This window comes from Pinus tabuliformis, chromosome 4_1, assembly GCF_031772625.1.
Source record: "Pinus tabuliformis cultivar Carrire ecotype Pingquan chromosome 4_1, CPIR1, whole genome shotgun sequence".
NCBI lineage: Eukaryota > Viridiplantae > Streptophyta > Pinopsida > Pinales > Pinaceae > Pinus > Pinus tabuliformis.
This window is the reverse complement of record NC_142303.1, coordinates 983,852,112-983,868,337: the sequence shown is the minus strand read 5'-3', so window position 1 is coordinate 983,868,337 and position 16,226 is coordinate 983,852,112. Positions and strand designations below refer to the sequence as shown.

The 16,226-nt window shown below is 37.4% G+C and overlaps 1 protein-coding gene across 2 annotated transcripts in view; it reads left to right on the top strand.

Moving 5' to 3' along the window:
* The window catches only part of LOC149179429 (acyl-acyl carrier protein thioesterase TE3, chloroplastic-like), a 150,236-nt gene extending 135,256 nt beyond the window's left edge, over positions 1-14,980 (top strand). The window contains exons 3-4 of one of the 2 annotated variants that reach the window (XM_089423830.1): positions 14,253-14,352; positions 14,682-14,980. In XM_089423830.1, coding sequence (XP_089279956.1) covers positions 14,253-14,352; positions 14,682-14,838 — 257 coding nt within the window. In that variant the 3' untranslated portion in view covers positions 14,839-14,980. The remainder of the gene's footprint in view (positions 1-14,252; positions 14,353-14,681) is intronic. The other variant, XM_089423829.1, reaches the window with a different exon arrangement.
* Positions 14,981-16,226: the final 1,246 nt, after the last annotated feature.

The window sequence follows — 16,226 nt, the reverse complement described above, 5'->3', positions numbered from 1 at the left end:
ACCTATTTGAAGAACACAGTCAACAAGTTCGATCTACAAGAGAAAGAGGCAGAAAAGAAGAGCGAAGTTGCAGGAAAAGGAAGGAAGAAGCTGGGAAGACCAAAATCGAGTTCTTGGGCATCTCTCTCACATGTGCGAAGTTTCTGGGTTGAAGCTAGGGCCGGAATTTCTGAACTTACTGCAGGTCCGAAATTCTGAAGCTGGGGGCTAAAATTTTGGATTGAAGCTGCATTTGAGAAACTGAGACTTGGAGACTTTGGCAGGGATCATCTACTGGAAGGAAGGGCTGACTTGGTGATTGGAGGAGGTCTTTGTGTACGTTTAAAAGGTCTTGGATTTGTCTCATCTTGATTTAAATGTATTAGTGGAAGAGTTGGACTAGGTTTTCCCCTTGGAGGGGTTTTTCCTTGGCTGAGTGCCTACATCTTGTGTCTCTTGTTCTTGTGATCTTCATATACATTTAATTTGGTAATTACTTGATGAAAGACAACATAATAAAGAAGTAAAAGAAGCCAACATAAATCACTAGTAATTATCAAGAAAAGAGAAATTAAACCCTAATATCTACATGCACTCATTTCTCAACATTCCCCCTTGGAGGGGTTTTTTCCTGGCTTGGAGTCAAATTTCTGTGCTCTCTGTCTTTACTATTTTGCTCTTGATAATTGTTTGATGAAGAAGAACAAATAAAGAAAGCACAAGAAGATAAATAAAGTTCACAAGCAATTATTAAGGATAAGGAAAATCTAAATTAATAAGCTACCATACTGCATTTTCCAACACTAGTCACATCCGCCCCAACTCTAGCCCATTTGCCTCATCAATGGTGTTGGTCAAGAAGAAATATGGATCCCTTAGGATGTGCATTGATTATAGGGCATTGAATAAGAAGACCATCAAAAATCGATACTCCATTCCTAGAATCGATGAATTGATGGATAAGCTAAAGGGTGCCAGGTATTTCTCTAAGATTGATCTCCGCTCGGGCTACCATCAGATCAGGGTCAAAGAGCAGGACATTTTGAAGATGGCCTTCAAATGTCACTACAACTATTATGAGCTCTTGGTTATGCCTTTTGGGTTGACCAATGCCCCAACCACTTTCCAGTCTTGTATGAACCATGTGTCCAACAAGCAGTTGCACAAATTTGTGCTTGTCTTCTTCGATGACATCCTGATATATAGCAGGACATAGGAGGAACACTTACGACACTTGGAGGAGGTCTTGAGGATACTGGATGAGCAACAGTTCTATGCTAAATTGTCCAAGTGCGAGTTTGGATTGATTGAGACGCTTTACCTTGGGCATGTGATTGGCTTAAAAGGCTTGTAGGTGCTCCAAGAGAAGATCCATGCCGTCATTGATTGGCCTACTCCCAAGAATGTTACGATGTTGAGGGGATTCTTGGGTATTTGCATGTACTACAGGCGATTTGTTAGAGGATTCTCCCAGCTGGCAGCACCACTTACAGATTTGACCAAGGACTCCTTCGTATGGTCAGACGCAACAAAGGAGGCTTTTGCATAGATGAAAGAGGTAATGAGCACTTGCCCTGTTTTGTCTTTACCTGATTTTTCTTAGCCGTTTGTGTTGGAGTGTGATGCCTTAGGTGACGAGATTGGAGCAGTACTGATGTAGAATGACCATCCTATAGCTTTTGAGAGCAGGAAGCTTCGTGACTGTAAGCATCACTATTCTATATATGACAAAGAGATGCTCAACATTATGCACACATTGGCTAATTTCAAGCGTTATCTGGTGGCCAACAAGTTTAAAGTTAAAACTGACCACAACAACCTCCGATTCTTCCTAGATCAGAAGGAACTAAATGATCGACAATAGAAATGGGTGAGCAAGGTACATGCTTATGACTTTGAGATTGAGTATGTTAAAGGGGAGAACAATGTGGTTGCTGATGCACTATCTTGAAGACCTGGGACACATTCTTTCATGGACACTACCCTGGACTAGAAGTCCTGACTGCTGGTGGAGTACTCTAAAAACAGGATGGCTTGTGTGATCTTAGATGGGCAGATAGCAGAGATCGAGTACAAAGTGGTGCAGGACATTATCTATTATAAGGATAGGATTTACTTGGTGCCGGAGTCACAACTGAAGAAAAAGGTGATACGAGCAACACATGATTCCCCACTAGTAGGCCGTCCGGGTTATCTCAAAACTTATTGGGCAGTCAGGGAGAGTTCTCTTGGAAGGGCCTCAAGGTGGACGTTCTGAGATATGTGCATGAGTGCAACCTCTGTCGGCAGAGCAAGGATGAGTATACACACCCCGCAGGACTGTTACAACCACTCCCTATTCCTCAGGTGGAAGTGGGAGAGTATTTCCATGGATTTCATCACGGGGTTGCCTTCGGTACATGGCAAGGACTATGCGTATGTAGTAGTAGACCGACTGACCAAGTACGCCCACTTCTTTGTGATTCCCTCCAAGAGTTCGACGTCTCGGGTGGTAGAGCTGTTTTTTAGGTTACACGACTTGCCCAAGACAATAGTCAGCGATTGGGATCACAAGTTCATGTGCGGATCTGGTAGGAGCCATTCCGCATGGTAGGGATAGAGCTCACCCCTAGTACAAGTTATCACCCGTAGACAGATGGACAAACGAAGATAGTAAACAAGTGGCTCGAGGGGTATTTGAGGAACTATGTAGTAGGGTAACAGAGAGCGTGGGTGAAGTGGTTGCACTTGGGTGAGTATTGCTACAAGTACAATACTTCGTACCACATGTCGATTGGGATGTCGCCATTTAGAGCATTGTATGGTTACGATGCGTTATCATTTGTAGATGTGGCGTTTGGTGACAGTTGGGCCCCCATGGCCAAAGATTGGGTCCAAGAGTGCTAGGATATCCTCAAGGCACTCAAGGACAATTTTTGTATGGCTTAGAACCAATAGAAATTTTATGCAGATCGACATTGGGTAGAGAGAAGTTTTGAAATGGGAGACTTGGTCTACTTACACTTGCAGCCATATAGACAATCTTCCCTCAAGCAGAAGGGCACAAGCCCTGATTTTATGGGCCTTACAGGATTGTCAGGAAGGTAGGAGAGGTTGCACAAGAACTAGAGCTTCTTGAAGGAAGCAAAATCAACAATGTTTTCCATGTGTCTTATGTGAAGAAGGCAATGGGACAACAGGTTACTACATCTGAGCTGCCTCCCTTGGATGAAGAAGGCACCTAGTGTTAATTCCCAAGGAAATATTGGAGGTGCGAGAGAGAAAGTTGAGAAGCAGAGTCATCAAAGAATACCTTGTGCGGTGGAAAGATTTACCCCCAATGGATGCTACTTAGGAGAAGGAGCAAATTTTATAACATCCAGGGCTTAGAGGTGAATTGCTTGAGGACATTCAATTATTGGTAGGGAGGACTGTAATGTCCCCATCATTTTGAGCAATAGCAAATTTCATTCATTTTTGACAATTTTGTCCTATTTTGGAAAAAGGGTGGCAAAAGGGTATTTTAGTATTTTATTCGTTGGTAAAAGGGTGGCAAACAAGTCAACTCACTTTTAAATTAAAAGAAAGAAAGAAAGGGACCCACACATTGAAATTATAAAAAGGGAGAGAGAGCTCATTTTGAAGGTTATCAAATTGATCATTTTACTTATTGTAGCTACTCAAGAGCTCAAGGGAGTTCACTTGGAGGGTTTCAAGGGAAATTCTCCAACCAGTTTCGGTAGAATCAAATTGCTACCCTAGCTGAACCCCCAATTTCAGTGGAAGAAATTGCCACTCTAGTTGGGTTCACTGTTGGACTTAATTGTCATTTTCCTTGCGGAAGAACAGGGACCAAGTTTTGATTGTAGGGAAGAGTTTTAAATAGGAGGAGGGATTTTGTATGTGAGGGCCAAGTTCCTTCTTGTAGGTGGGCCAAGTTAGCAGGAGGGGCCAAATATCCTTGCTTGAGGCCGAAATCTTCTTCATAGGATTGAATTGCCATTTCCATCCAGTGGGCCGAGTTCATTAACTTGTTGAGGAACTGGACCAACCATTCCAAGAGGGCCGCATTCACTAAATCTCTACCAAGGCTGAGTTCTGCATATAGCGTGGTACTTGGGCCAAAATTTTGAATATGGGGGCCAGTTGTTATGAATAAAAATATATAATAACATAAATAAATAAATAAATAATAAATGTAATAATAGTTAATTAAACAATAACTATTTATTGAAGAGGCATGTCTCTAAGGACATGACCAATCATGAAAGGGCACCTGCCTAGGCATATAAGCGCCCCCCCTCATTTGTAACATCATATCTCATATGAATTTTTTATATAATATTCAATATATATTTTATCCTCAATGGATGTCTTCGTATACCAATTGTTTTAAAGATTATTCAAGAGTACAAACTTTGTTCATTACATTGGTATCAGAGTCATGTTCTCCGATCAGTGGCCTTTGGCCATCAACTATTCGTCAACCTTGTTGCCGTCACAATCAAAGCATTTCGCTGCACAACTTTGGATTTTCTTATTCTGCTAGTTTTGTCATTTAGGCCTTTGGCCATAGAGAGAGAGAGAGAGAGAGGGGCTTTTGGGTCATAATATAATTCAAAAAAAAGAAAAGAAGAAAAAAAAAAGAAAAGAAAGGAGATTTAAAAAAATATATTAAAAAAATTATTGAATTTAAAGAAAAGAAAAAAAAAGAATTTATTTAGATAAAAGAAGAAAATAAAGAAGTTAATAAAGAATAGAAAAAAAAATTAAAATTATTATATATATTTAAAAGGAAAGAATATATAGTATAAAAAAGGGGTTATATAAAAAAACAATAGAAAAAAAAGAGTTAAAAGGAAAGGGACATCGGCTGAACATAACCCAACCCGATTCTGCACGTGGTCGACAAATCTCATCCCTGTTTCCACACATTGGCGTATGCAGTCTCCATCACAGCTGCTGCACGCAGATTCCTTGTAGCCAACCCGTCGACAACGACCAACTGTGCATTCCGACTCAACCACCAGTTTGCATTCTGTACAATCCACCCTATTGATTGCTGGTGCACTTAAGTTTCAATGCTCTGTAATTCAGCTGTCATCATTGTTTGCATGCTATAATATTATTGGTACACTTTCAACGACCATACAGTTTTATCAGTCGAGCCCTTGCGTGCCATTCTTCATACAACCCTCTCCAATGTCATACATTTTACCAACCGTCAGAGGGTGAGCTGTTGTCTCAAAGGGTTGTCACCATTCTTAAGCCATTTCAAAGGGTGAGTGCATAGTTCACAAAAATAAACATATTAGGTTAAGTATATTGAAAGGTTTATAAAGGCATATTGGTACTTAAGGTAATTTTATGAAGTTATAAAGGTTATTAAGGTGCAAAGAAAAATTAAAAAAGTTCAAAAGGAAACTATAACGTTATTGGAAAAAATATAATAAAAGAATAAACTAATATATTTAAAAAGAAAGAGAAAGCACTAAGTACAAAGTTGCAATATTAAAGTATAAGGTCAAGTAAGCAAATATCAAGTTATATAGTGAGAAGTGTGTCTTATATGAAGAATCTAAAATCCTCAGTGAAAGTGTACAAAATTATTGAAAAACACAAAATGGAGTCTAATTGGAAAATGAAGGAAGATTTTCCTACAAGGGTCTTTCAATTACAGATTTTAAATCATTCACATTAAAAGGGAATATCCAAGGGAAAGAGGTTAATATTGTTAACAACACAAACAACGATGATAATTACATAAATATTAATTTGGCAAATCACCTATTAATTTTGGAACCAAATATAGATGAAAAAAGATATATTTTTGGTGAAATGAAGCAGAGGACTTTAATATACGCAGAAATTATATATAAATATTTTATTAAAGAGATGAAATTACAGATGATGAATGTTTACAGTGGGTTGCCTGGCTTATATACCGCCATGGGCACCCTTTAGGAAAGGGCATGATCTTATGATCGTGCCCTTTCGTCTAACTAAACCTAAATTAAATAATAAACCTAAAATTAACTAATTTTTTTACATAACATTGCCTTCCTCTCGAAAGAATGCTTTGTCCTCAAAGCATACGTAACGACGGATGTTGTTGACAAAATGCTTCATTCTCCCAAGAAGCTTCTTCTTCGGGCAAGTCCTTCCACTTGATCAGATATTCCTTGATAGTACGATAATGAAGCTTTCTTTCTCTAGTAGACAAAATACCTTCTGGTTCTAAAATGACTCTTCCCTCATCATCTAGGGATGGAAGTGTTGTTTGTGCTGTTTGATTGTTACCTAGTGCCCTTTTAAGGCAAGATACGTGGAAGACGTTGTGAACACGACTTGTCTCTGGAAGGCTTAAACCATACGCAACTTGGCTAATCTTTTTGTTGATCTGATAAGGTCCATAAAACTTTGGTGCCAATTTGTTTTTTCCTTTCTGTTTTAAGGATAATTGTTTGTATGGTTGGAGCTTAACAAATACCAATTCTCCAACTTCAAACTCTCTTTCGGTTCTATTACGGTCTGCTTGTTGCTTCATACGATTCCTTGCATTATTCAGGTTTTCTTTTAATATTTCGACGATTTTTTGGGTTTCTTCGAGTTGATCTTTAACAACAGGTAGATTTGTTTGGACAATAGCTAGATCTTTCCATTTTGGGGGTTCATACTCATATAGGGCTTGAAATGGCGTCATTTTTGCTGATGTATGATAGGTGGAGTTATACCACCATTCAGCAAGGTGTAACCATTGAGCCCATTTATTTTGTTTTTCTGTAGCGTAGCAACGTAGGTAGGCCTCCAAACATTTATTGACAACTTCTGTTTGGCCATCTGTTTGCGGGTGATAAGCGGAACTCATATTTAGGTAAGTTCCTATATGGTTGAACAATTCCTTCCAGAAATTACCTTTGAACTTGGCATCTCTATCACTTACAATGACTTTTGGAAAACCGTGTAACTTATATATATTTTTGCAAAATATTTCAGCGATTTCTTTTGCTGAGTATGACTTCTTTATTGCCATAAAGTGAGCATATTTGGTGAGTCTGTCGACTACTACGAAAATCTTGTCCTTGCCTTCAGATACTGGTAATCCTTCGATAAAGTCCATTGAGATTTCTTCCCACTTTTGATTTGGAATGTTTAAGGGGTGAAGTAATCCTGGTGTCGTAATATTTTCGCTTTTATTCCTTTGACATGTGTCACACTCTGCTACATACTTCTGAATATCACGATTCATTCCCTTCCAAAAGAAGGATTGACGTGCATTGTAGTAAGTCTTAAAGAATCCTACGTGTCCAGCTGACGGTGAGTCATGTAATTCCTTGAGTATCTTAAACTTAAACTTGGAATTTGTATTTAGATATATTCTTCCCTTATACCATAGGATATCATTCTTCCATTCAAATTTTGAGTTATTGGGAAGGTTATTGATTATTGCTGTTACTTCTGGATCCTTGGCATACTCACTTCGAATTTCGTTAAGCCACTCAGGAACAACAACCGACATTGCAAGTAGTGTTGGTTCTTCATCTTTCCTGGATAAGGCATCTGCTACTACATTGTCTTTACCTCTTTTATGTAGTATTTCCAAGTCAAAAGCGGCAATTTTTTCAATCCATTTTTGTTGTTCTTCGAAAGTATTTTTTGTTGAAGGAGATGTTGGAGACTGTTATGGTCTGTTCGAATAGAAAACTTACTTCCCAAAAGATATTGCCTCCACTTAGCTAGTGCGTGCATGATAGCGAGCATTTCTTTGTTGTATGTGGATTTGAGGCATTCTCTTTTATTGAGCTTTCTACTTTCAAAAGCTATGGGATGTCCTTGTTGCATTAGTACTGCACCTATACCGAATCCAGAAGCATCACCCTCAATGATAAATGGTTTAGAAAAATCTGGTGTTGCTAATACGGGAGCATTAGACATAATTTCTTTTAATTTTTCAAAACACCTTCCTGCTTCCTCATCCCATAGAAACGAATTCTTCTTTAAAAGATTTGTTAGAGGTGCAGTTATATGTGCATAGTTTTTAATAAACCTTCGGTAATATCCTGTCAAACCTAAGAACCCTCTTAGCTTGGATATATTAACAGGTTTGGTCCATTCTTTTATAGCTTTGATTTTGTTAGGGTCCACCTTTACACCTTCATGGGATATAATGTGTCCAAGGTATTCTACTTCTTCCTTTCCGAAGGTGCATTTGGATTTTTTTGCGTAAAATTGGCGTTCTTTAAGTAGTGTAAGAACCTTATCCAAATGTTGCAAGTGCTCCTTCCAAGTTTTACTGTAAATTAGAATATCATCAAAGAATACTAATACAAACTTTCTGAGATGTGGGCGAAATAATTCATTCATAGTTGCTTGAAACGTTGCTGGTGCATTGGTTAATCCAAACGGCATTACTTTAAATTGATAATGACCTTCGTGTGTTCGGAATGCGGTTTTTGGTATATCTTCTAATCTTATTCTAATTTGATAGTAACCTGATCTTAGGTCAAATTTTGAGAAATACCTTGCGCCATGTAGCTCATCCAACATTTCGTCGATAAAGGGGATTGGAAACTTGTTTTTAATGGTTATTTTGTTTAATCCCCTATAGTCAATACATAGCCTAAATGACCCATCTTTCTTCCTTACCAACACCACTGGAGCAGCGTAAGGACTTTTACTTTTCGAGATGATTCCACACCTTAAGAGGTCTTGGATTAATCTCTCGATTTCTGTTTTTTGGTGATGTGGATATCGGTATGGCTTGATGTTAACCGGGTCTGATCCTGCCTTGACTTCTATTGTATGCTCAATTTCCCTATTAGGCGGCATCTTTAGAGGTAGGTCTTGAAATACTTCTTCATGTTTCCTAATTAGTTCTTGTATCTCTGGTGACTCTTCACTGGTCATACTTGCAGATAACATTTCTAATTGATGACATTGTACTACATAAGCAGGTGCTCCTCTTCGAATCATCTTCATCATCTGAGATGATGATACAATTTGATTTTCTGGTGCTTGGAATCCGTGTAGTTTGTACTTCTGACCTCCCCATTTGAATTTTATAAATTGTACTTGGTGGTTAGCGGCATAAGTACCTAAGGTTCGTAACCACTGGACACCTAAGACTACATCTACTCCTCCTAATGGTACTGTGAAAAACGAAGACTCTAAATTGAAGTCTTGAATTTGCAATTTAACCTTATGACATTTCCCCACCTTTTCAATCCTCTTACCGTCTGCTACCATTACCTTCATGCTTGGTAAGGGAAATGAAAAAATATTGAGTCTCTTGGCCATGGTTGCATCCAAAAAATTGTGTGTGCTACCAGAGTCAATGAGAACCACCACGTTGTTCTTCTTAATGTGTCCCTTTAACTTTAGAGTCTGAGGTTGTGATATACCTGTCATAGCTGATAACGACACTTGCAGAATACTTTCGTCATCTAATTCTGGGGCATCTCCTATTTCTTCAATGTCAGAATCTTCACTGTTTGAATCATTGGTTGCTTCACAATTATATAGGTTTTTTGGTTCTTTTCCTTTAGCACACCTATGTTTGGGATCCCACTTTTCACCACAGTGCTTGCATTTACCCTCCTTTATCCTTTGCGCTTCCACATTAGATTTTTCATCTTCACGACGATGTGGTGGAACATATCTTGTATTTTTTGCGTCCGCATACTGAGGTGTTCTTCGTCTTGAATATGTTTTTTCGGCTTTTGACCAAAATATTTGTTCGAATTTCTTTTCGGCTGTTTTTGCTTTTCGTCTTGCTACTTCTATTGATGAAATGTCATGCATCTCAAGTTCTACTTGTAAATGGGTTTTAAGTCCCGAGATGTATGACTGAATTAAACGAGATTCTGATAACCCAGGCACTCGAGTTACTAAGGTCTCCCATTCTTGAGTGTATTCATCCACACTTCCTTTTTGTCGTAATTTGATGAGTTTTGAAAAGAACTCTTCTTCTTTTACACCTTGAAATCTTTTAAAAAAAGCATCTTTAAATTTTCTCCAGCTAATGACGTGTGTTGTTTTTTTCCACCACATATACCAGTTATATGCTTCTCCTTCCATTTTCATGGATGCATGTCTGAGCTTTTCGTCATCGTCAGTGATGTCATATATCTCAAAGTATTCTTTTGCTTTATTTATCCATGCAACATTGTTTTTTTCGTTTCCATCGAATTTAGGCATCTCAACCTTTGCCCTCTTCTGGTATGTGGCTAATGGTTGAGCAAAAAGAGGGTGTTGATTAGTAAGGGTATCCCAAAGTTGCTTGTTTGTAAAGGCCGTGTTACTTGCTTCTTGGTGGGGTGTCGCTGATTTTCTTGGGGATTCAACCTTTTCATGAGAATCTGTTGACTTTGTTGAATCTAATGAGAGGTGTTCTTGATTCTCTTCACTTTCTTTTAATAGCTCTTCGGGTGTACAATTCGACCTTTTACACAGAAGTCTCAGCATTGTTAAAGCATCTCTGATGTTTACTTCTGTTTGGACATGTTGACTTTCCATCTTTATCTCTATTCGATTTGTCGTATCTTGAAGATTTTTGATTTTGTCTGCTTGCTCCCCAAGCTTGCTCTCGACTTCATTTAATCTTTTACTGACCTCGTCGTGGTTGTTATTTATCTTATGCTCTGCGTCAACCAATTTTTTCTGGAAATCCGCCATTGTCATTGTCGACATTGAGCGGGTTTGCGGGGGCGTGTATTTATCTGCCAGCGTAAGGTTTTTTTTTTTTTAATTAAATTAAATTAATTTAATAATTTAATTTAATTAATATTTTTTTTTATATAAATTATAATAATTATAATTTATAATTATTAACCTCTTATATATATATCTATAAATTAAAGTTATGAATTATATAACTTTTAATTAAATTATATATATATTATATATAAATTAAAATATGATATACGTATATTATAACTAATCACGTTATAATTATTTTTTTGTATATATCATTAAACTCTGAACAGTCACGTTGATTTAACGGACCCTTTTGACTTATTCGAAAAATCGTATGGAATAACACCGCAGGCTGGCGATTAGTTATAATTATTTTTTGTATATATCATTAAACTCTGAACAGTCACGTTGATTTAACGGACCCTTTTGACTTATTCGAAAAAATCGTATGGAATAACACCGCAGGCTGGCAATTATATCGAATATCGAATATCACCGTAACCGCAGGCTGGCTACGGTCGATGGTGGTGTATGGGACGGACGCAGCGGGGACGGGGGACGCGGACAGTAATTTTAACGGCTGGCTACGGTCGAAGGTGAAGTCTGTGGGCAGCGGACGGACGGCAGGCTGTGGAATTTAGATGGTGGGCACAGTTGGATGGCAGAACGAACTGCTCCGATACCAGATGAAGCAGAGAACTTTAATATACGCAGAAATTATATATAAATATTTTATTAAAGAGATGAAATTACAGATGATGAATGTTTACAGTGGGTTGCCTGGCTTATATACCGCCATGGGCACCCTTTAGGAAAGGGCATGATCTTATGATCGTGCCCTTTCGTCTAACTAAACCTAAATTAAATAATAAACCTAAAATTAACTAATTTTTTTACATAACATGAAAAAGAGTATGAAATTAATAATTTACAAGTGAAAATTGATCATTATGAGTACATATCTCAATTTCGAGTCATAACTATGTTTAAATGAGAGGTTGACATAATTCTAGGTCAACCTTGGTTTAAAGAATTGGGTACCTTCTTTTTAAACATGCAGAAACAAATGTTGATGTTTTCTTATATGGAAGAGATGATCATATTCCAAGACACGACCATGAAGTCAAAATTGATAACACCCTCATCACAAGACTTCAAGAATATTTCGAAATTGATGTTTCAAGACAATAAAAAATCAATATTAGAGAAGCAGGAGAAGCTTAATTGTCAAAATTAAGTTGACCTAGAAAATAAAGAAATCACAATCAAAATCTACTCTCTCAAATTAAGAAACTTAAAAATGATAAAAAATCATAACAAATTAGAACTAATGAAAAAATCGAAGTCCCCAATTGAAACAACTCAATTTGAGGAAAGAGGAACGAATATTGATCAAGTGAATATCACGATTCAAGAAGATGACAAATCAGTTGAAGGAAAAACATACCTGTATGTTGCAGTTCAAACGAAACAAATTCCAAGTGAAGATTTTGTAACCCACTCAACAACATCAGTATCTGAAGTAAATCAAGAAATTGACACAGGTATGATAAGGGAAAATCAAATCACAAGAACTCCTTATTGACATCCGAACCACAAGAGCAGACATCTCCATTAGTCTACAAATATCTATCGCTTCGAACAGTAACAACAAACATGTTCTGAAAACTACTAATGTCAGCATAATAAAATCTTGTGATAAAATTTCATCTGAAATATTCTGTAACTACAACATTCCACAAAAGATTGATTTAGGATGGTTAGATCCTCTCTCAGTTCAACAATTTTATCTAACACTTAGAGGATCCTATCATCTTGTATCATCAAAGATAACAACTCGAAGAACACTGAAAGATACAAACAGATTACAAGACAAGAAACAGATTAAATGCCTTGTTGGCAATAAACTTTGAGGACAAAGCATTTTGAAGAGGAAAGCAATGTTATGATTCTATGAATACAAATATATATAATAATATAAATACATAAATAAATAATAATTAATTAAACAATAACTATTTACTGAAGTGGCATGTCTCTAAGGACATCACCAGTCAAGAAATATTGGTGCAATTTTAGTGCTGGTACATTACATCTTCTCTTTTTCTCTCCAAACCCTTTTTTTTATTCACAAAATGAGTTGAAAAGCCCCAAAAATGACATCTTAAAGTACCTTTCCTTGCGGCCCGACAATTTTTTCACGCACCTCATGATTTTGTCATTGGTAAAAATGGGCGATTTTTACTGGTGATAAAATTGCCTAAGGGTAAATATCTTGACCATGTGATTTTGCTGCAATTTCCATAACATTGATCTGATGAGATCCTTTAGTGCCTCCAATTTCATTCAACCACCTAACTGCCTACAGTTCTGGGAGACAGCTTTCATTATTTCACCCAGCTGCATTAGAGTAGGAAGGTCCAGGGTTCTTGTTTCCAGATGATTTTTTTGCTTGTTGCTGCTGATCTTCTTTTGCAGTGGGTGTTCGAATAGGCAATGCATGCTTAAAATATTTTGCATAGAGGTTTTATTCATGGCAGATCTGGCACTTGAACAGGAATTGCTCATAATCTAGCTTCTGGGTGTGCATCTAGGTATTTAGAGATAGGTTAGTGACCTCAAGAAGACCCTTGTTCAGATCTACTTCCACACAGATCTTTGGACATGCAAACATTCTTCCTTTTGGTTCCAGTTTGTCAACATATTTTTCCAAGGCATTTCTGATTGAATCCAAAGAGTCTTCCCCCAGCAATGCAGATGAAGTAATTACACCCAAACAGGAATCACTGACAGCACATCGATTTCAGAATTGAAATTGAACATCGACCTGTTGAGATACATACCTCTTGGTCCAAAAAAATACATCCTGTAAAGATTAGATCTCTATCGTCATTGTTCTCAAACGAAAAAGCAAAAAAGCCTCTGCCACCAAAGTAATGAGATAAACATCCAATGATCAGAACTTCCAGGTTTTTGCAAGCCAAACCTCCATGGATCTGCGGGATGGCTACAAACCAGTGAACTGGCCAATCAACTCACGCTCAGCCAAGGCCAAGGCTTTAATATGAGTAGCCACCAAGGGAAAATTAACTGCTCTAATTTCTTCAGATTTCTTGACAAAACAAGATGGAACAGCTTTGAGCTTGGACAATTTCTGAATAGCGGAAGCAAGGGCCTTAAAGACCTTGGCCTCCGGGGAAGGGGGTGAGGGATTCCCCCTTTCCAGAGACATGACACCAACACAACGAGGAAGATGAGAGCAAAACTCAGCACTAGGGTTTTCTCAAATTCTACTTTCTTCTCTGTCGTTGTTAATCTTGTTGGAAATTATCTATTTTTTAACAGCTGTAAAATATTTGGAGGCAGATAAGTTTTTGTAAGATGTAATAGAATGGGCACAACTTGATCACTTTGTTGCAAAGGATTTGAACCATAATAGCTATGAAGCAAGTTGAAAGTCTTGTTCAGTTCAATATCAAAAGTCCAGTGTTTCTTTCAGCAAATAAAAATATTGTTTTGAGAAATGAATTATTAGACTTGTAGAGCAAACACAAGATAATACAACTAAAAATGGCTTAAATTGTTGCTGCTCTACACAGCCAGAGTGGTGATAGTTTTGTCGTCACTGCAAGAATCTCCGGTTCATCTGCTGTACGCCTATTTTTTGAGCACTTCATCTATAAGTTACCTAATAGAGAGGTAAGTCTTCTATTCTCTAGGATGTTTTTTTGGTCAAAATTCAGAAGCAGATACAGTCAATTTTGCAGCTATATTTTGTCCATTAGATTATCTGTTTGTCAGTAGTTGTAATAGATAATGGATATTCTTGAGAAATAATGAGCTTATATCATGAAGTTTCTAAGAAGAATGATAGTTTAATTGTTTTTTTGAGAAAATATTTAAGTATAATCTATTATTGATATCTGTACTAATGCAGTTTGTTTATTGTAGCCAGTTTTGGAAGCAAAGGTGATTTAACTATAATCTATGATTGATATCTATATTAATGCACAGTTTGTTTATTGCAGCCTGTCTTGGAAGCAAAGGGCACAGCTGTTTATCTTGATAAATTTTATCGACCTGTCCGACTTCCATCTGATTTTAAATCTAAGATCACGCTATTTATTCGTAATGAAGAATCAAATTAGCAACCAAGGGACCAGCCAGAGGCTAGCTTGCTTATAACAATCAAGGCAATATATTTCTGAATGGTTATGCCAGTAGTTGTGACAATACATCTGCTTTGGCATTTTGACTCTTACTATTATGCTCACTTTGTATTGTTTGATCAATGTAAGGTCTAAGTTGGCATTCTCCATTCTTCATTTCTGTTATCTTAATCTTATTGATATGTTTGTGTGTTTCTACTATTTACCTTTTTCTATGGTTAATCTATAGGAAATTTTGCTAAAGTTCCTCAAAATTCGAAACAAAAGGTTTTAATAACAAGGAGATGAAAAATAACAAGATGGAAATATGGTGAATTGAAATACTATAATAATGATATATTTAAAATCTATGTCACATGTTTCAAGTTGAAATTCGAATTTGACAACAATTAAGTTCTATTCGAAATCAATATTTCTGTTAATTTTCTGTCAACTCTCTGATCATCTGGGAAGCTCTCGAAATTGAGAAGCACCCCGCCAACTTCAACAGGGAAGATGGCTACAGGCTAAGTCAATCTTGGCAGCCTGTCTTCCATCAACTCATTGAGTTTGGCTCTCTCCTTGCTTCTTTATCCAATCCCTTGATTTCTCTCCTCGATTCTTTGACCAATCTTTTCTTTCTATCATTTCCTTGAATCTAACTCCTTAATAAGTTAATCTTGATTCTTTTTATCTCCACACACACACACACACATATACCCTAAATTGGTTAATTATTCTTCATTTTTACCATGTTATATATGTATATATATATATTCTGTCTTTGTCCATAGTGGCTCATGGTAATACATTGGACTGCTGGCAGACCATATTTCCTGGATGACGTGGTGATCTGTAGTTTCTTCAAATTGCAGGTGCTGAAGTTCCTCTATGGAATCTGCCTCTGCGTCATTGGCCTCTCCAGGAGCCCCTTCTGTAGAACCTACAATCAAACAATGTAGGTTGTCTGGGAAACATTGAATGTGCTGAAGCACCCTGACAAATGGTGTATCCTCCCCACATTGTTAGAAAGTGTCACAGAACCTTTCCCATAGTTCCAGCCAGTTGGTCATCTGTCATTGCATTTTTGCCTGCAGATACCAATTCTTTGACAATAGATCTAAGGTGTGCACAAATTTATGCACGCATGGCTGAATAGGAACACCTTGTGCCATCCAGTGCTCCTCAAAATGCTCCACATGTCTGAACAGGTAAAAAGTACCATCAAACTGTAGAGACTGGTTTACAGAGTTGGAAATGTCATTGGATGGTGGAGCCCTAGTGTCCAACATGAATCTTGTTTACAATGCCTCTTGCCATGTTCTCCTGGGAATGTAACGTGATTTTATGTGTTGCTTACCAGCATGCAAGGGTCTGTACAAAAGTGATATCCAGCGCTGTTATCCTCTGCTTGTTGAGAAATCC